At 38.4% G+C, this 21,405-nt stretch overlaps 1 protein-coding gene across 1 annotated transcript in view; it reads left to right on the top strand.

Moving 5' to 3' along the window:
- Positions 1-21,405, top strand: part of XPR1 (xenotropic and polytropic retrovirus receptor 1) — a 101,890-nt gene that overhangs the window by 50,637 nt on the left and 29,848 nt on the right. The window contains exons 8-11 of the mRNA XM_083358508.1: positions 7,639-7,826; positions 8,992-9,171; positions 11,430-11,595; positions 13,178-13,372. Coding sequence (XP_083214634.1) covers positions 7,639-7,826; positions 8,992-9,171; positions 11,430-11,595; positions 13,178-13,372 — 729 coding nt within the window. The remainder of the gene's footprint in view (positions 1-7,638; positions 7,827-8,991; positions 9,172-11,429; positions 11,596-13,177; positions 13,373-21,405) is intronic.

The raw sequence follows: 21,405 nt of genomic DNA, 5'->3' as shown, positions 1-21,405 counted from the left end.
TAAGGTGTTCCTTCAGTAATGTGAATCTCCCTGGTGGCCATATATGCAAATTCAAATGACATATGAAAAAGATGTTAAAACAATGGGATTTTATAAAGAATAGACAGAATTTGATCAGATACTGCTAAAAACAGATAAAAAGTTGGTTAAGAAACTATAGATTTCTGTTAAACTTAAAGATGGAAGAACAAGTAAAAGAAATGATGACATGGCCAAAGAACTTTGGATATAATATAGAATTAGAAGACTGGCAAAAGTTATGAGAAAAAAAAATAACTAAAGCAGTGGCATATAAAGAAAACTTATATAAAATGTTTTACAGATGGCATATTACACCAGTGAGATTAGCAAAAATGTTTAAAAATACTTCAAACAACTGTTGGAAATGCAAACAAAGACCAGGTACTTATTATCATATCTGGTGCACATGCCCTAAAGCAAAAAGATTTTCGGTTGAAATACAGTTATGGTCGGAGAAAATGACTAAACAACAAATAGACTTTAAGCCAGAATTATTTTTGTTAGGAATAATAGGAGCAAATTATGAGAAAGATTGCAGATATTTAATACTACACATACTAACGGCAGCAAAAATTGTATTTGCCCAACATTGGAAAAATGAAAATTTACTAGCTGAAGAAATACTAATTAAGAAAACTTTAGAGCAGGGGTGTCAAACTCAATTTCATTGAGGGCCGCATCAGCATTGCGGTTGCCCTCAGGGGGCCGGGTGGGTATGGCCAGGGTGGGCGTGGCCTACCGGGTGGGCATGGCCAGAGTGCGTATGGCCTACTGGGTGGGCGTGGCCAGCTCTACATCGTTCGCATCAAGGGTGCCTATGGGGGCCTGGGCAGGAGTGGGACAGATCTGAGGGTGTCTGGCAGAAGGAGGGTCTCTGGGCCAGGGCCAAGGCAGTGGGGGCCGTTCCCTCACTGTTTCCAGGATGGCTTTGCGGGCCTCATGAAACCACTTCGCGGGCTGGATCCGGGCCCCGGGCCTTGTGTTTGACATGTCTGCTTTAGAGTGTGCAGAAATGGATAGATTGACTTTAAAGATAAAAGAGAAAGAAGACTCAGTGTATTTTAGAACATGGGATAATTTCTATCAATGGCTAGAAAAATGAGTTAGAGAGAAAGGAATGTGATATGTAATTTTGAATATAAGCAAGAAGAAGGCTATTGAGCGATTAATTAACATATTGTTTATGATAATTAACCATTATCTTGCCTATCTTAACTTGCGTTTCTATTCTGTTTTTTATGGCACTGGTTTTGGTAGGTTGGACTGTTTTTTCCCTTTGTGTAAAGACAGATGCAAAAAATGAGTTAAATAGTTTTGCTTTCTCCCTGTTGCTTGTCACCTTCTTGCCACTTTCCCCCACTAATGGACCAATCATTTCCTTAACTTTTTTCTTGTTTCTTATATGTTGAAAGAAGCTTTTTTTGTTATTTTTGACTTTGGTTGCAAGCCTTAGTTCATTTTGAGCCTTAGCTTCCCTCACTTCATCTTTGCAGGCACGGGCTGTTTGCTGATATTCTGCCTTAGTTATGTGCCCCTCTTTCCACTTCTTATACTTGTCCTTTTTATCTTTCAGTTTATCAGAGAGTTCTTTATGCAGCCATGCTGGTTTCTTTTGAAAGCTCTTATTTTTCTTCTTTGTTGGTATTGTGCTAGACTGGGCCTTTATTATCTCACTTTTCAAAATTTCCCAAGCTTCTTGAGTTGTTTTTCCCTTTAGGATTCTCATCCATGGAATTCTTCCCATGGTCTCTCTAAGTTTATTGAAATTAGCTCTTTTAAAGTCCAAGATTCTAGTTTGGCTGTGTTCTATTGCTTGTGCCTCCAGAATGTTGAATTCCAATATTGCATGATCACTTCCCCCCAAGGTTCCTGTGGCTTTGACACTTTCTATCATTTCATCTCTGTTAGTGAGAATTAAATCCAGTATGGCTAATCCCCTAGTTCCCTTCTCTACTTTTTGGGAGAAAAAGTTGTCTGCTAGGTTTGTCAGGAATCTGTTAGATCTTCCACTTGGTGCAGAATTTGTCTCCCAGTTGATATCAGGGTAATTAAAGTCCCCCATTACTATTGTGATGCGCTTCCTACATACCTTAGTTAACTGACTAGCAAAAAATTCATCTATTTCCTCTGTTTGGTTGGGCGGCCTATAGTATACACCTATGGCAATGTCATTTTTCCCCCTTTTATATTGACCCAAATACATTCAAGTTTACAGTTTTCATCATTGTTGTGCTCTATTTCTGTAGAGATAAAGTTATTTCTTATATATAGAGCAACTCCACCTCCTCTTTTGTTTAGTCTATTTCTTTTAAATAATTTAAATCCCTCTAGCTGTGTGTTCCATTTGTGGGTTTCGTCCCACCATGTTTCTGTAATGGCAACAATATTATATCTGCCCTCATTTACCTGAATTTCTAGTTCACCCTGCTTACTGTTCATACTCTGCGCATTGGTGTACAGACATTTGAGTCCTTTATGACTGACCCTGTGTTTACTTGCTACATAACTTGTGTGGTGCCTAAGTTCCCCTATTTTCTTAGATTGCCGGGGACAGTGATGTTTTGTATCAATTAACTCACTGTCCCCGTAGTTTAGTTTAAATATTCCTTCAGAAATGCTGTGAATTTATTGCCAAGTAACTCAGTCCCTTTCTTGGATGGATGCAGACCATCTCTTTTATTTATTTATTTATTGGACCAGCTACAGACATTGTGATTAATATAACCGAAGCCTTCTCCTTTACACCACTCCTTTAGCCACATATTAAATTCTGCTATACGCTGGCCTTTTCCATTTTGCTCCTTATACACTGGTAAGACCTCTGAAAAAGTAAGCCTACAGCCTGTTCTGCTGAGTTCCTGCCCCAAGCTCTGGAAATCATTCTGCACAGAGAGTACATCTTTTTGGGACAGATCGTTAGTGCCAAGATGTACAATGGCATCCACATCACAGTCTTTGCTGGCATTGTTGACTATTTTGAAAATACGCTTCTTGTCCCTACTGGCAGTAGCACCTGGAAGTAGCACTTCCATGTCTTTATAGCTTTTTTTGTTCTGCTTATTAAATATATTTTGGTACAGTTGAAAGAAGATAGTGTGTTCCTCGTGTCAAGTTGCTATTTATGTCTGCCACTGTATTTGAAAAGCTGAGAGAGAGTCATTAGAAAAGAATTTGAAGTGTTCTCAGTTCTTTTGTTTTTTCTAATTTATAATCATCACCATAGGCACAATACCCATGCTGAATATTGTGAATATTCCTTATCTTTCCAAGGCTGAAATTATGTTCATTTGCTTTTTATGGAGACTTAATATAATCTACTTGGCAATATGAATCTAAAAATATACAGAAGATCAATTATTTTTTACTACTGTTTAAAATGTTCTGACTGAAGTAGTATTAAAAGGTTCAAGGGACAGCTTATGCCAGTCATGAGAAATCTACAATGGCACTAATTAATTCAACTATATAGCAATCTTCTCACTTATAGCTGCTTTTTAAAAATCTGGCTGTTTTTCATGAGCTCATAGAGAAATAAAAGCTTATAAAGAGAAATAGAAAATTTCTTCTATTTCGTTTTGGAAACCAAATAGGGAAATAGGGGAAGTTGTCTTGCATGATTTTTGAACACAATCTTTGTGGCTCTTACCATTTAGATAGCAATCCTATGAGTGCTTGTTCAGAAGTAGATTTTAGATAGGCTCTATTACAAAGAAAGAATAGATAAGATTGAAAAGAAAAGAAAATAGCTTAAATGAATCTAAAATAATTAGAGTTTGCATAAATTAAAAAACAAAGTTTCAAGAGTAGCTTTATTAGGCATACTCTCCTATGCTTATGGTATCATACCTAAGATATAGGATGCTATTTCTGGCAAGATGTGTGTTGTAATTATAAGCAAAGTTTTAAGAACTTAAATCCTGGTATCCTCTAGATCAGCGGCTCCCAACCTTTTGGACACCAGAGATCCATGGAGAGAGAGGTTTTTCCATGGACCCAAAGGGATGTGGTTTCATGTGCTGCCTGCATTCCATGGATGGGGGCTTCGCTTGTTTGCACAGCACAGTTGATCCCCACTGACTGGGGGTTGAGGCCCCCTACTCTAACACAACCCCTTGCTATGGGCCATGATGGTTGCAGTGATAGGAATTAGACCAAACATAACATGCTCCACGTTGCCACATGATTTCCTGGAAATTGCCCAAAATTGCCAGAGTAGTTTTAGGGCAATTAATCAAGTTATTTATTATATCTTTATTTCAGATATTTCCAGGAACTGTAAGATACATAGTCATTGCCGGCTGACAAAAGCAGTACATTCTCTTTCCAGAATAGCATTTTTAACTATTATCCCAAACATTTTGCCTTATATTACTTGCTAAGCCATGTGCTTGTTCTTTGAAAAAAAAATTAAAATCGATTTTTCTGAGATCATCCTCTCTTTAATCCTTTTTTAATGAATGAATGAACCTTTATTGTCAATTGTCCCTCCTGTATTGTTGCATTTGCCTTACTTTAGTACAGGGATGGCAAACCTATGGCACGCGTGCCACAGGCGGCACGCAGAGCCATCCCTGTGGGCACGCGCGCCATCACCCAAGAGGAAGGCGAGGCCAGGCTCCCCCACCCCCCCTCTCCACGTGCTCCTGCGCTCTTTCTCTCTTTCTCTCTGCACTGAGAGTCAGGGAGCAGCTGCAAAAGCTGGGTGGATCTGGACTGGATGGTGGAGGCAGCTGCAGCATGAGTCCAGAGTGATTTTGCACCCCCCCTGATGGCTGATCAGTGTGGCAGAGGCCTTTTCAAAGCCTCTGGAGCTCGCATCCATGGCCACGGAGCAATTGTGCGGTGTGCCAGTGACCCGATCCAGGCTCCAGAGACCTGCAAAAGAACTCTGCACAACGATTTTGTACCCTCCCCACTGCCGATCCAGGCCACTGAAGCGCCACAAAATGGCCCCACGGCCATAGAGACTTCAAAAAGGCCTCTGCCACATGGATCGGCCGGGGGGGGACAAAATCGCTGTGCAGCCCGAGATCCATGGGGCAGAGGCCTTTTCCAAGCAGCGGCAGGGTGATCCATGTGGGGGGTGGAAATGGTGGAAGCGACAGGACAATCCATACGGGGGGGAATGGTGGCCTGGCAGTCGGTCTCCGGAGGGATGTGCACGGCCGCTGTGCGCCCAAAACAGGCCCACTTTGAAGAGGGCCAGTTTCAGACGCACAGAGGGTGCTCGCCTCCCTCCAGAGGAGAACGGCTACTTGGCATGTCGTGGCAGAAGGCCGATTTCTGGTGCATAGTGGCCGCTTACCTCCCTCCAAATCGGCTGGGGGAGGGATGAAATTGCTCTGCAGCCCTAGATGTGGGTAGCAGAAGCATTTTTGAAGCCTCTGGAGCTCGCACCCATAGCCATGGGGAGTTTTTATGATGCTCCAGTGGCCCAATCCGGGCGTTGGAGGCCCGCAAAATGCTTCTGCTTCCCAGATCTAGGGCTGCAGAGCAATTTCGCTCCCCCTCCCCAGCCCATTTGGGCAGCAGAAGCATTTTGCAAGCCTCCAACGCCCGGATCGGGCCGCTGGAGCATCGTAAAATCTCCCCACGGCCATGGATGCGAGTTCCAGAGGCCTCAAAAACTCTTCTGCTGAGATTGGCCATGAGGGGTGGGAGAAATTGCTCTGCATCTGTAGATCTGGGCAGCAGAAGCGGCAGAGAGAAAGAGATTGAGCCAGCAGGGAAGCAAAAGTGTGGGGAAAGGAAAGCATTGCAAAGTAAGCAAACTTACAAAAAGGGGAATCTCTCTCTGTCTCTCTCACACACACACTTCCCCACCCCCTTTAATATCATGTCTTCCTCCACCCCCTTTAATATGTCTTCCCCACCCCCTTTAACATCTCTTCTCCACCCCCTTAATATCATGTCTATCCCCACCCCCTTTAATATCAGTGAGGCTCCTCCAGTGGACCATGACCCGGTGCTCACCCCGGTAACATCCCCCCTCCGCCGGATACCCTCAGATTCGCCCCAGTCCTGCCCAGCTCCGAACAAGTGCCTCTGATGCAAATAATGTTGAGCTGGCCATGCCCTCCAGTAGGCCATGCCCATGCCGGCCACGCCCACCCAGTGGGCCACGCCCGACGATAAGTGGGGTTTGGGTTGCAGTTTGGGCACTTGGTCTCAAAAAGGTTCGCCACCACTGCTTTAGTACTTTAGTACTTGCTTTACTTAGTACTATCCTTCACCTAAAAAACTGCAATCAATCACTAAATCACTTTGTATGGCATATATTTTGTAATTAAATTATTGATATGTTAAATAAATAAGGGGCATTTAGTTATGATCTATCATCAGCATTCCTATTATTTTTAAATAATGTGGTTGCTGTTGTTATTCATTGCAATGAGTCCATATAGATTGTGGTGATAAATATATAAGTAAATATATAAATGATATGAAGAAGGGGAGCAAACAGTTTTCTCTCTCCTAATGCTACAACTTGAGGTCATCAAAGAAAACAGATTATTAGGTAGAAATTCATAATGAGAGCCAATTTGGTCTACTGGTTAAGGCATCAGGTTAGAAACTGAGAGACTTGAATTCTGGTCCCGCCTTAGGCATGAAAGTCAGCTGGGTGACTTTGGGCCAGTCACTCACTCTCAGCCTAATCAGCCTCACAGGTTTGTTGTGGGGAAAATAGGAGGAGGGAGGAATATTAGGTGTGTTTGCTGTCTTGAGTTATTTATAAAAATAATAAATGTGGAATATCAACAAGTTTTGGTTTACAGCCATATGATAATAATTGGAATTATCTTGGTTGGCTATAAAAACGAAGAGACTATACGAGTAACAGCTAATGATGTGGATTGTATGGAATGTCTGTCTTCAATGGTTACATGCTTCTTAGTATCAACTGCTAGGGAACATGGAAGGGAAAGAATTTTTATACCCTTGTGCTGGTGCTGTCACTTCCGTTGAAATGGCCATATAAAGCATTTTGTTTATGCATAGCAGCCAGGACTAGTGCATATATTGTAGTAAAATGGAAAAGAAAGAATCATGTCTGAGTTGCCTGCAAGTTTCTATCAGGATAATGAAACTTGCTCTATGTACACAAAGAAGCTGTATTTTTTATATCAAAAGATAAAGAGAACTTCAAGCACACTCCTGGGGATTTCACAGACACAAATATGTTAATTTTTTCAACAGTATGGAAATGGTTTGCCGTTACTGTTACCCTTGTGTTCCTTGGTGGTTTCCCACCCTAGCACCAAGGGCTGCTCCTATTTACCTTCTAAATTCAGACAAGATCAGACAGGTATTACTATCTGCTGAAATTTTTCATATATTGCTGAAATATAATTCCCAGCATTCATCACAGTTTCACAATTTGGGCCAGCCTGCTGGAAAGTGTAGATCAGCAAATATGGAAGGTCAGCTGACTCTGTTCTGACCAGAAAGGGAACATAATTGCTGAAATTAAGTAGGTATGACTTTTAAATACATTTATTGCAGAATTTTAAGTACAGAGAAAAGAATATGTCCTTTATTATAAAGAAAATTTACCTTAGTTATCTCTAGTAGGTTGTTCATTTTGTATAAGTTTGATTTGCATCTATTCCTTAATAGGTGTGTTTAAAATGGAAGGATCAAATGTGTGGCCACTCATAAGAATCTATCGAGGGGGATTTCTTCTGATAGAATTCCTGTTTCTCCTTGGCATTAACACGTACGGCTGGAGGCAAGCTGGAGTGAATCATGTTCTCATCTTTGAGCTCAATCCGCGCAGTAATTTGTCCCATCAGCATCTTTTTGAGGTAAGTTCTATAATTCAAGCAGATTTATATGCCCCAGTACTTATTTTGAAAAGCAGGACCTCTTAAATTCAGTTGCACAGATTCTAGCTAAGGGTATTGTTTGTTTGTTTGTTTAAATTATTGTGAAGTATTTTTCTAAGATTTTTCTTTAAAATGGAAGCATCTCACACTGGCCATACTAACTAGGTAGTTCAGCATCTGGCCACAGAATTCTACGCACATAGTTTTTTTGTGTTGTGATTTAAATATGACTGAAAATTGTTTGCTTGCTTATATGTAAAATTTATTTGCTGCCCATATAGTATCCAATGACTTTGGGTGGCTTTGTATGATAATAGAAATATTATTAGTATCTTCCCTTTCTGTTTTGTAAGTATTAAATATGTAATGGCTTCTTATTAAAATTCTTTTTTAAAAAGGCCTTTGTATCAGCAGAAGTGAGCTAATACTTTCTTGAAAGGGCATATAGTTACACATCTACTATAATGTAAAATATCTTGCACTTATCTACTGAAATTTAAGGGGAAGAGTGAGAATTGTTATTCAGAGTGTTGTGTTAGTATCGATGAATGAAGACATTTTCCATACACAAGTAATCCTCAATTTACGACTATAATAGAGCCTGAAATTATGGCAGTAAATCATGTCAGTCATTAAATCACCAAGTGACTGCCAATTTTGCACTCTTTGTAGTGGCCGTTAAGCGAATAGTGTGGTTGTTAAATGAGTCCATTTTATCCTGTGGGCATTTTTTTTTGCTAGAAACCAAAAGTAAACACCAGTTTCTGGCAAAAATGCTGAAAAATGTGGTATACTGCAAAGGTTCATAAATGTGGACCAGTTGCCAAGTGCCTAAAATGTAGTTCTAGGGACTTCTGCTGTAACTTTGAACAGTCACTAAATGATCAGTTGTAAGTTGAAACCTGTAGAGTCGCCTCATGAGTGAGATAGAATGCAACAGTGAGATGGGTAACATATACATTTAATAAATTGATCAATATAGTCTGGTCCTAAGTGATATAAGAGTTTAAAACTTTTAACTTAGAATTTGAGTTGAAGCTGGAAATAATTTAATAAGTAATTCCTAATATTCCTAATATATTTTGTGTCCTGCTTTATCTGCGTATAACTGCTAAATTTGCATTTAAAAATGTAATCTTTCTAGATTGCTGGATTCCTTGGAACGCTATGGTGTCTGAGTCTACTGGCATGCATATATGGAGATAGCACTGGATTTCCTATGCAGGCAAACCCACTTATCTTGTATGGATTTATGCTGCTGTTCCTTATCAATCCTACAAAAACCTTTTACTACAAGTCTCGATTTTGGCTGCTTAAACTCTTGGTAAGTCAAAATCTAGTTAAAATCCATCAGCAACTGACAGTCTCACCACTCTTCCTATCAAAAATATTATAATTAAATATTCTCAGATTTAGTTAAATGGACTGGCTACATTGCTTATCCATAGGTAATTTGTACCGTAAATTTAGTCAGTGTTATCCATATGATGTACAGCAAAAGTTGACAGAAGTCCCATAACTATGTGTTTGATAGTAAAATCATTACATTATTTTTGGGATATAATAGTTCTATCTCCATTTCTGAAATAAGTTTCATTTTAGATAATAACTGATCAGATGTACTGTGAATTCTTCTATTTTACGTATTATGTTTTTTAATATAAGTGATTGCAATGTACACTGGCATTTCATAACCATCCTATTGTCAGTGTTACTCTTTGAATAATTGTGTCTTGATCATAAAAATGTAACCATTTTGTTTTTATGTCCAAAATATAAACATCAGTAATAGATATGACATCTCATTACTGCTTTAAGTATCATACCATTCTACTGTATCCTATATTTCCAACACTGAGAATGCTGCTTTGCTCACTCATTCTCTTGTAGCATTTGACTCCGCTCTTTAAAGAGCAGAATGAATGAATCAATGAATTCTAGCTTAATATTCATATTGTTAAGTAACATTCATGCTGAAATTAGCTGATTTGAAATCAGCGGGGAACTGAAATTTGATGCAACTGTTATTTCAGCAAAACCCGTATATAATAGCCAGAAGGAGAAACGAAGGAGGTGAATAAGGAGAATTATTAAATCATCAGTTGTTCTTTACCATTACAAAATTCAAAATGATGTAAAATGTAGCTTAATCTGTATAAATGTGTACAATCTGAATGACTACAATGCTTCATCATTCATCATGAGTACTCTGCTCCTTTTCATTTTGAACTTGATCCAACTAGCTAAACTTCTGGATTCATAGAGAAATGTATATTTTTCCAAGCATTAGGCTATTTTATACTGTTATTGCCTCATTTTATGTGGTTTATATGTAAATCAAATCACGGTTATTTCTATAAGATTTCTATAGGTTAAACCTGTATATACTTTGAAAAGAATGATTACTACCAAATAGCACAAAAGCCAGAGTTTCTGAATAAAATTCTTTGTAATTATATTTTGGCAAAGTATGTCTAGTTTATGACTGGAGGAATTTAAAAGATATGTGTGGTATCTAAAATATCACCAGCAAAAACTCCAGTTTGTCCTAGTGATTAAAATACTGGCCTAGAAACCCTGAGACTGAATTCTAGTCCCACTTTAGGCATGAAATCTGGCTGGGTGACTTTGGGTCAGTCACTCTCTGTCCGCCCAACTCATCTCACAAGATTGTTGTTGTGGAGAAAATAGAGGAGGAAGGAATAATGCATTTTTGCTACCTTGAGTTGCTTATAAAGTAAAGAGGTGGGATAAAAATCCAATAAATAATCCTCTGTCCTTTGCTTGTTTGTATTGTATAGATCTTGGTGTTGCCATTTTAGCATTTGAATGTTGATATTGTAAATAACCATGCAAGAAGAACTATAATCCAAAATAAATGGAGCATGAAATGTCCTAGTTTGAGAAACATATAGCTGAAGGCGGAATGGACTGGGATGCAAAAGCATCTGTTTTTACTATTTCTTCCACTATGGTTGAAATAGTGTACAAGAGCAAACATTTCCACCGCTGTCATCTTTAGCACTAAACAGTTTTCCTAAACTTGATGCTTGGAAATAGACAACTTAAAAGTATTTTATAATCCATTAAAGAATTCTATCAAATTGTTAATGTCAACTAATACTGTAGTATTACTGAACCATTTTCCCATTGAAATTAATCACAAAACTCTCAATAATAACACAGTTTTAATTTGAATGCCTATTATAATAAATGTAAAACAAAATTTGAATACAAATTCCCAGTTCAATATTATCTGCAAACTTACTATGCTTTTTTAAAAATTTAGTAAATAGTGATGGTAAGCAAAGCACTTTAAAAGTTAGATACATCACCTCCCTCAGTCCACTATCTTTGGTCATACATACTAAAACTACTGGGAGTTTTAAGTTCAAAACAACTAGGACATTTGATTGTTGCATACTGTGCATTAGGACAAAAAAGCTCATAATAATTAAACATGCTATTTACATAAAATTGCACTGGGAATTCCTTTAGTTTCTACATCTGCCTTGTAAAATTAAATGATAGAATAATTTCTGTAATGCAGTTTTACCATTTGAATCTTTTGTTTGTGTGTAGTTCCGGGTATTCACTGCCCCATTCCATAAGGTGGGCTTCGCAGATTTTTGGCTCGCTGACCAGCTTAATAGTCTGGCTGTAATACTTATGGACCTTGAATACATGATCTGTTTCTATAGCTTTGAGCTCCAGTGGAAAGCTAAAGATGCATTGCTGGAAGATCCAGGTATGTCATTGAGAAGAGATTTTGTAACTGCCATATAAATTGGTGCGCACTGCGTGTCTTAAGACAGCTTGAGCTTTATTTATTCAATGCAACCATACGGTTGCAGTCTGTTGTGATTCAGGGTCAGCCTGTGGGTTCGGCAGTTGGGTCGGACGATTCAGAGTAGTAGGAGGAGGGGGGTGTTGGAGAGGTTGCTGAGGGGGTTGGAGAGCTTGCTGATGAGAGCCCTCAGCCAGGTCCCTCCCACCTGGTCACGACGCAGACCCAGCTGTGTGAGCCTGACAGCGTGGATTAAGATGACCCACAGCTGGCCTTGTTCAAGGACGCCCGACGCAGGAGGCAGTCAATCAGGAGTAAACAGAGGAAGGCAATGGGGCACCTCAGAAGGAAGCAGAGAGAAGCCACACCCTGAACTGTATAAAAGGGGAATGCGTGGGAGGGCTGGTTTGCTGAAGGCAACCGCTTGAATAGCTCCTGTTTCATGGTTCGTGACTTGTTCTGTTTGCTTTTGTGTCCATAAATTTGGCAGGCTTAGTTCCAGCCTCTTGCCTTCTTGTAAAAGGGGTTGTCCCTTCCTTTTCTGCAGGGCCGGTAGCAGGCTGGTACAGAACACAGTCATTATACACTAGGCAACCCCTGCCCTGCCCTGCCCTGTCGGGTCATTGTTTCAAAGACATTTCTTTGCCTAAATGGAGAAACAAAATGACCCAGGACTGGCAAAAAAAATAGTGGGAGCAGCAGGAGTGACTTCTGAGTTCCTGCCAGTTTCCCCAAGGAGTTTCCTTATGGGAATCAGGCACGGAGCATCAGATATGAGGGAGGGAATGGGGGATTTCGAGATTAGCTAGAAAATTGTCAAAACACATTGGAAATGTGACCTCAGTGGCAGCCCAGCAGTGCAACAATGGCCAATACCACTGAAGCAACCTTCAGCAGCCTAAGTTTCCCATATTTCATTCCCTTCGGAGTAATGAACACATTCTATAAATTAGCCCATTTGAGTTATCTTGGTTCAAAAATTGTTACTTTATTATGCACTATTTCACTTAATTAAAGTGCATGACAAAGAGAATTTTAGCAATATATACCGTGTTTCCCCAAAAATAAAACCGGGTCTTATATTAATTTCTGCTCCAAAGGACACATTAGGGCAGGGGTCTTCAAACTCGGCCCTTTTATGACTCATGGACTTCAACTCCCAGAATTCCTCAGCCAGCATGCCTGGCTGAGAAATTCTGGGAGTTGAAGTCCATGAGTCATAAAAGGGCCGAGTTTGAAGACCTCTGCATTAGGGCTTATTTTCCAGTTAGGTCTTATTTTCAGGGAAATGCGGTACTAAATGTGTCCATCTGGGTGACGATCTTAACGGGATGGGGTGAGATGGAAATAAAGAATTGTATTTATTTGCTAAGTTTACATTTTCCAATACTCCCTTATCTCTGAACACACACACATGTTATGCGTGCCTGGGTACTTTAAAATATTTGATTTATATTGTTGAATATTAACTGGAATTGTTCATCTGTAACTCACAATATCATTTCCCTAGAGATGTCTTACCTTTTGAGTGTTTTTTTTATAGGCGTTCATATTTGCAACACCTATGCTTATGGTGTGCGTGCAGTTGTTCAGTGCATTCCTGCTTGGCTGAGATTTGTCCAGTGCCTGCGCCGATACCGGGATACTAAACGGGCCTTTCCCCATCTGGTTAATGCTGGGAAATACTCCACCACATTTTTTATGGTGACATTTGCAGCCCTTTACAGCACCCACAAAGGTATTATTTTGGAGTCTTTGCTGATGAGCTCAGTGTCTCTGTGTTTAAGTCCCAGCTTATTTGCGATTTCTTGGAATTACTTACATAACTTTACTGGGGTCATTATCCAGCATAAGATTTCATAGAATTGTTGACAGTATGTATTTATGAGGCACAGGTAGTCCTTGGTTAATGACGGCAGTTGGGACTGGGAACTCAATCGCTAAGCAAGGCTAAATGATCACACCAAATTATGACAGCAGTTCTGACACTTCCAGTTATGGTTGTTAGGCAAAACATCTTGTGATTTCCATTTGTGATCTCCTCCTGGCTTTCCCAATGACTGCTTGTCTGAAGCTGACAGTGAAGGTCACAAATGATGATTCAGTAACTATGAGATGCTGCGACCATCATAATTGTGAGCTGGTTGCCAAGCACCCAAATTATTATCATGTGACTACAGGAATACTGCAATGATTGCAGCTTCTAAGACTGGTAGTAAGTCTACTTGTTCAACTGTATTGTATCTTCAGAGTGTTGCTGAATACTCATAATCATTGGCTGAGAACTATTTAAGACATGGTAAATTTCAAGAATTTCTATTGAATAAATTAGGTAAAAGAAATTTAGTTAATCTTTTTCCATTCTGCTATGTTTTTTAATAAACTAAGCAGCAGAAATAAGTAAGTCCTGTGTATTCACTTATTAAAACAATAGTATTTTTTTGTAATTCTAGGCAATTGTACTATTTCAGTTCCTATCTTCCAAATTAGTGCATAGTTTTTCTATAGTACTATTAGGTGCATCATGCATAAATGCACATATGCACTAATACACTCACACACCCACAATTTATATAAAAAGACAATTTTCTATTCCCAAAGGAATTTGCCAAAATTTTAATTATAGAAAAGATATCATTATTATCCTCTTCATTTATTACTGTTTGCCTAGTCCAAATGATTCTGGGTGGCTTACAACACATTAAAATTAAAATAGTTAAAAACAGAACTTCAAACATAAGAGCTTGGACCAAAAAACCCCCCAGCTACTACAATAGAAGAACACAATAGGAGCTTCACAAACAATCTGATCCTAGTCTTAGGAGCAGAGCCAGATCTTAAAGAGCCTTCCGGCATCCTAAGAGAGTGGGTGCAATACCTATCATAGAGTGGATAGGTATTGCAGAAGGCAGGAGCTGTGACAGAGAAGACATGCTTCCTTGGTCCCATAATATGAAATAAGAATACAAGTACCATAAACATACTTTCAATAGGAGTTATAAACTTAGTTTTAAATCTGTTAGGCCTGTAAATTGATTCTAATTGTTTCCAATTAAACCAATCAGTCTGTTTATACAATCAGTGCCATTTTTAAATGTCTCTTAAGATTTATGCAAATGTAAGTTTGTTATAAACAAAGATGGTTTATCTCATAGAATCTATAGTATTTCAAGAAGTATGCAATAATTACTACCCTTCTGATACCAGTTATACTATCCTGCTGCATGAAGGTGAAATATTGCCTGATGAATGTGAAGAAAAATACTCAGTTCTAGAAAAGTACCTATTGATTACACGCACACATACACAGGCACACAAAAACACACAGCCTGAAACAGAAATATATGCAAAATGATAGGAAATTGCTTTTAAATAATTAGTGTACAGACTGAGAACTCTGAACCATCATGTTCCCATATCTCTGTGGAAACCACAGTGATTTTCTTTTGCTATTTTTACAGAAGAATAAAGCACTTAGTACTTTTTAGGGACTTACAGCATCTTTATCTTTCCCCCACCCCACCTCTTTCAACTGTTTGCCTGTCAAAAGGTTTAAATCTGTTCTAAAATATATACTGATTTATTCACTTTTGCACATATTTCACTTATATGTAAGAATAGAAAAACTGCCAACTTTGTTCTACTATTTCCCTCCCCCCATAAACTTCTAATTCTCTTCAGTTGATTTATATATTTTTATAATTCTAAGAGAAACATCAGGCTTCATATGGAACCCTAGGTCTTCCTCCCAATTTGATGGTGAAGAAGAGGAATCAACACTTGAAAAATCGTAGTAAAATCCAAATGTTTATATGCAAATTTGAGGGTATTATACACTTGCATCAGAATTAACAATATTGAAAAGAAGTTTTCTTTGAGGAAAAGCCAAGATGGGAGGGAATGGTGGATGCTGCTGCTTGGAGGCATATGTGGAGTTTTAAGAGGAAATATCCTACTTTATCCTTACTTCCAGAAACATGAAATACTGGTGCCTAATGCAGAACACCCTAAAGAACCCTTGTCTTCAGAAGGATTATGGAAAAATGTAGGGAAAGGGTTTGTAAGACTTGTTTATTCAATAAGAATGATACTGTATGTACAGTATCTCAAGAGAGAGGAGTGATTCCTTATATGACAGATTATTACTGAATAGTATTTGAGGGTTAAAAAAACTGTTTTCAGCCATCTGTACCAAATTCATAGGCAATGCATTTTTATACAGGTCTACCCAGAAGTAAGTTTCATTCATTTTAGTTAAACTTTACTTTTGGATTAACTAGATACTGAAATGCAAGCAAAATCTTTTCCAGAATTATTATAAGCCAAAGTAAAGCATGAAAAATGATTTTTAAAAATTCCATGATTAGATAAAGAAGACACTTTCAAATATCTGCCTCTCCTCCTTTGCTTTTTTCTTTCTTTGCCTGGTCTATTTATGGGGTACAGAGAAGATTTTATATAGTTTATATAGTTAGAGTTATTTGGAATTCTGGAAACAATCCAGAGCAAAGAAATCCAATTCCAGAGTTGTATAAATGGTGACTGGAGGCTAAAACATATAGGGAACGGTTGCTGGAATTGGGTATGTGTAGCTTAATGAAGAGAAGGGTGAGGGGTGACATGATAGCAGTGTTCCAATATCTCAGGGGCTGCCACAAAGAAGAGGGAGCCAGGCTGTTCTCCAGAGCACCTGAGAGCAGGACAAGAAGCAATGGATGGAAAATAGTCAAGGAGAGAAGCAACCTAGAACTAAGGAGAAATTTCCTGACAGTTAGAACAATTAATCAGTGGAACAACCTGCCTCCAGAACAAACTGCTCCAACACTGGAAGTTTTTAAGAAGAGACTGGCCAGCCATTTGTCTGAAATGGCATAGGGTTTCCTGCCTTAGCAGGGTGTTGGACTAGATGACCTCCAAGGACCCTTCCAACTTCTTCTTCTTCTTCTTCTTCTTCTTCTTCTTCTTCTTCTTCTTCTTCTTCTTCTTCTTCTTCTTCTTCTTCTTCTTCTTCTTCTTCTTCTTCTTGTTATTATTATTATTATTATTATTACTATTATATGTGAACATTCTAATAAAAAGAAAATAGAAGAAATGTTTTCAAGACCTGATAAAATTATAGTCAGCAAAGATGAACATGAATTAGAAATTGTTTAAAGGTTCCCCCGCACATGCGTGCTAGTCGTTTCTGACTCTAGGGGCCGGTGCTCATCTCCGTTTCAAAGCCGAAGAGCCAGCGCTTGTCCGAGGACGTCTCCGTGGTCATGTGGCCGGCATGACTAGACGCCAAAGGCGCACGGAAGAAATTGTTTAGCATAAGATAATAAATGGCAAAGATACAGCATGTGAAATATTTTTCTCTGTGAAATAGAATTTTTCACTTGTCTCTTTGTATATGCATATGCCCAGTATTTACTATTCATGTGCTTGGATTTTATCTGACCTCAAGAAAATAGGTAGCCTGATTTCTCTAAAAGGCCACATTTCTTTATTATAGTCTACATCTTCAAAACAAATATTTTATATTTCACTATAAAACAAATATAAGTAGTAAATAATTATTGTATCAGAATTCATTTATTTAAAGAATTTTGAAGACCACCCAACTGATCAGATGACTCTGGGTTGTATATATAAGTAAAGTCAAATATAATAGAAATCAAAATAGTTGTTGTGATTCAGGGTCAGCCTGTGGGTTCGGCAGTTGGGTCGGACGATTCAGAGGAGGAGGAGGAGGAGGAGGGGGGTGTTGGAGAGGTTGCTGAGGGGGTTGGAGAGCTTGCTGATGAGAGCTCTCAGCCAGGCCCCTCCCACCTGGTCACGACGCAGACCCAGCTGTATGAGCCTGACAGCGTGGATGAAGATGACCCACAGCTGGCCCTGTTCAAGGACGCCCGACGCAGGAGGCAGTCAGTCAGGAGTAAACAGAGGAAGGCAATGGGGCACCTCGGAAGGAAGCAGAGAGAAGCCACGCCCTGAACTGTATACAAGGGGAATGTGTGGGAGGGCTGGTTTGCTGAAGGCAACCGCTTGAATAGCTCCTGTTTCATGGTTCGTGTCTTGTTCTGTTTGCTTTTGTATCCATAAATTTGGCAGGCTTAGTTCCAGCCTCTTGCCTTCTTGTAAAAGGGGTTGTCCCTGCCTTTTCTGCAGGGCCGGTAGCAGGCTGGTACAGAACAATAGTGAACCATGATTATATAGATCCACTTAGTTGCGCCTAAGCATGACAGACCTTTTCTCAGTGGAATTCTCAATTATCTCAATGTTCAGAAGGAAAGTCAAGTCTTCATGGCTCTGTGAAAGACTAACAAGGTCGGGCCATCTGAATAGAAATGTGTGGGGGACTCATTTCAAAGGGCAGTGGCAGCAGCAAAGGAGGCATATGTCTTAGGTCTCATTAGATGACATACAGCCTCAAAGAAGGACATGATACATTCCCATTTTCTGTGACCTGGTAATTTTCTTTACTTTTTATTATTCTGGCTAAAAAAAATATGCTTGTGCATTTGTCTTATTACTGAAGTGTGGTGAGTTTGGCTGTCATTTTGGATCTTTACATTGCCATTTCCTCATCCTTGCAGTATCACTGAAGGCTCCTTTTTATTCAAAAATATTTGAATTCATGACTAAAACTAACAGTACGGTTGATAAAGTCTTTTGTAAATTTTAAGTTGCTTCCATTCTATAATTTTCAACAGACTTTCAAAAAGCTTGCATAAAAAGTTTGGTATAAAATTAGCATACCCAAAGATGTTATGAGAATTGGTTAAGCATATAGCTATATGTGACTACTTTTATGCTAGTCAGGAGATGATACCATCTTTCTTTCTATTCATTGAGAAGTTTAACTTACAATTTAACTAGATTTGGATTCAGTTAAAAAGTATAAGCATTCAAAGACCAAATCCCTGTCATATACTATTAAATCTTTCTTCTTTAGAAATGACTATTGCTATCTGTTAAGTAGCAGTTTGATTTTGTTATAACTGAAATTCTCTTTCTTAGAATGCATCTTTCAAAAAATGTGTTTGAATTTTCTTTTTCTTCGTTTTTTGTTTAAGCAAATCATAATGTTAAAACTAGTCTAGAGACAATTATAACATGCCCGATTAAACAAATATACCAAGGCATTGATATATAAATGACCAGAAAAAAAGCATAAAATGACAGGAAGCTACATCTTTGAAATTTAGAACTGATGTGTTTCTGAAGGATATTCACTTGAAGGAAAAGATGGGTGGGGATGGGGGAGGAAGCAGTTCACTTACTGTCGGAATTCTGCCAAAGAAGAGAGCTGTCATGGTAACCAAAGTACCGGTATTCATTATTTTTTAAAAACCGTTCCACCCCATTACTGGCCTTGCCCCTCCTATGTTCTTATGTCCCAGTTGCTGACTTCAGGAAGAAGTGAGGGTGCTAAGCTTCTACTCTGGAAATGAATACTACTTTGTGTGGATGGTGCTTCAACATACTACAGCTTTTTTGAGGGGCTTGTTTTCCTTCATTGATTTTTTGATGTTGAAATTTCTGGGTGTATTCCAAAGACAGAATCCTTGGAGGAGGAAGAGAGCCAACAAGCAAGAGAGAGATTAAGTAGGTGTGGAAGTTTGTGAGATGAAATAAAGCAATAATCAATACAGCACCTGAGATTACACCGCAGCATATAGTCCAAGGTTCCCAAAATAGAAATAGATGACAATGGCTTTCCTTTCATTTTTTAATAAGAATTTACCAAATTTTGCATATTTCTTTATGAATGAGTCAAGTTAAAATTGACTTCTCTACCATTCCTGTTCTTAGGTCTTTTGTGTATGCTTTGCTTCCCAGTTTAGCTCTGAGAATGTGATAGCCTAATTTGAAATTAAATTGGATATAGCTTGTATATATAAAGTGTCTGGCTTGTAGGTGACAGTTTCTACAAGATGATTGTTGATTTCAGACAGTCGGTAGCAATTTTAAAATTAAGGCAGGTTTTGATAACCTCTCAGTTTTTGGTCCCACTATCATGGTTCAACATTTAACAGAAACCACAGTGGCTGACCCTCCCAGAAAGCTTATCGTAGCTATTGTATTCTGTGCCAGTTTTTGATAGCACATGGCATTGATTATTTTCCTCTCAGTAACACTAAGCAGAATATATTGTTTGCCCTTCCTAGATAATTTAACAGTAAACATTGGCATAAATCCAATCTTAACAGTTTGTAGTATAGGAATGATTCTTATGCATAGAGGCTATTTACATAATGTATATAAAGGTAGTCCTTGCTTACTGACCACAGTTGGGACTGGTAGATCTATCACTAAACCCCATAGTCACTAAGTGAAACATCACATGACTGCAGTAGGTTTAGCCCTTCAGCCACGATCATTAAACAAATCATCCATGACTGCAAAGCAAGATATCACATGACCGTAACTTCTGATTTCACTGCTGCGTTCTCCAGTTGATTCTGTTTGTTGCAATCCCATTGTGTAGCACCCAAATGGCAATCTCATGACTATGGAATGTTGCAATGACTGTAAACATCTACTGGTTATGAAGTGCCCAAATGGCAATCACATGATTGTGTGGATGCTGCATCATTATAAATGTGAGATCATAACTTCAAAGGGCCACTAAACAAGGCAGTCGACAAGCGAGGTCTACCTGCGACAAGAATTAGAAGGAAGAAATCACATAAAAAGTTACACTTGTAATAATAATAAACCTTTATTGTAGAGGGAACATTAGAATTTGTGATGCTCACTTGTGCTACTTTTTTGTCTTGTTAAAATATCCACTGTAAACTATATTTACAGTATTCTATTAGACTTGAAAGATAATTGTTAGTTTGAGGAATACCTCCATTTTTGTACCTTTTCTGACTTTTATACTTAGAGGGATTTTTTATGTGTTTCAGAAATTAATTAACATATTTTGTGTAATTGTTCAATATAGAAGAATAAACCTTTCATTGCAACAATCTTCTGACAAATCCAGTCCTCCAAAATAATTGCTGAGCAATGGCAGCATATAAACATGCGCAAAAAAAGTATACTCAGGTGCAATTTCCTTTCAAAATTATAGTATAAAACTATTTCTCATTATGATTAGGTTAATATTAGTTAACCATCTTGTTAATGGTACAAAGATTTTTGCGTAATTTGGGAGAATTACCTAGGCAGCAAGGCAAAAATGCTAAGAAAATGAAAACAAGTACCAATTGAAGGGAAGGGAAGAATGAGAAAAGACTATTCTTTGTGAAAAAGATTCCATTCCTACCATAAAAAAGAGATGAAAGAATTATGAATTAAGGAATTAAAGGAAGCATAAATGGATGCAAACATCTCTCTTGCCTACTCAGAGATTGTCAATTGTCTGATATGGCTGCTAAATCCTGTGTTCAATAAAGAAATCTTTCCTTATTTCTACAACTATTAGAACCATTGGCAAATAAGTTATAAGAAGAAAATAGCTAAACAACACAGTTGCATTTATGGCCATTTGCTGTGTCCTAATGTGTGACTACATTTTACGACAGTTTCTAAAAACCAGTAGTTACTTGCATTTTTGTGCAAAATCACACACATAGCGACCATTGGTTTGCTTAACAACTGCAGCATTTGTCTAAAAACTGCCATGGTTGTTAAACAACCATCACGAAAAACATTAAAAATGATAACCATTATGACTTACAACCATAATGAGCAGGCTCCATTACAGTCATAACTCAAGGACTACCTTTAGTTTCCAGAATTCTAATCGCAGGGAATCCCTATTATATCTGTTACTTA

Source organism: Vipera ursinii (genome assembly GCF_947247035.1).
Source record: "Vipera ursinii genome assembly, chromosome: 3".
NCBI lineage: Eukaryota > Metazoa > Chordata > Lepidosauria > Squamata > Viperidae > Vipera > Vipera ursinii.
Note: the sequence above shows the minus strand (reverse complement) of the source record. Positions and strands in the feature narration are given on the sequence as shown.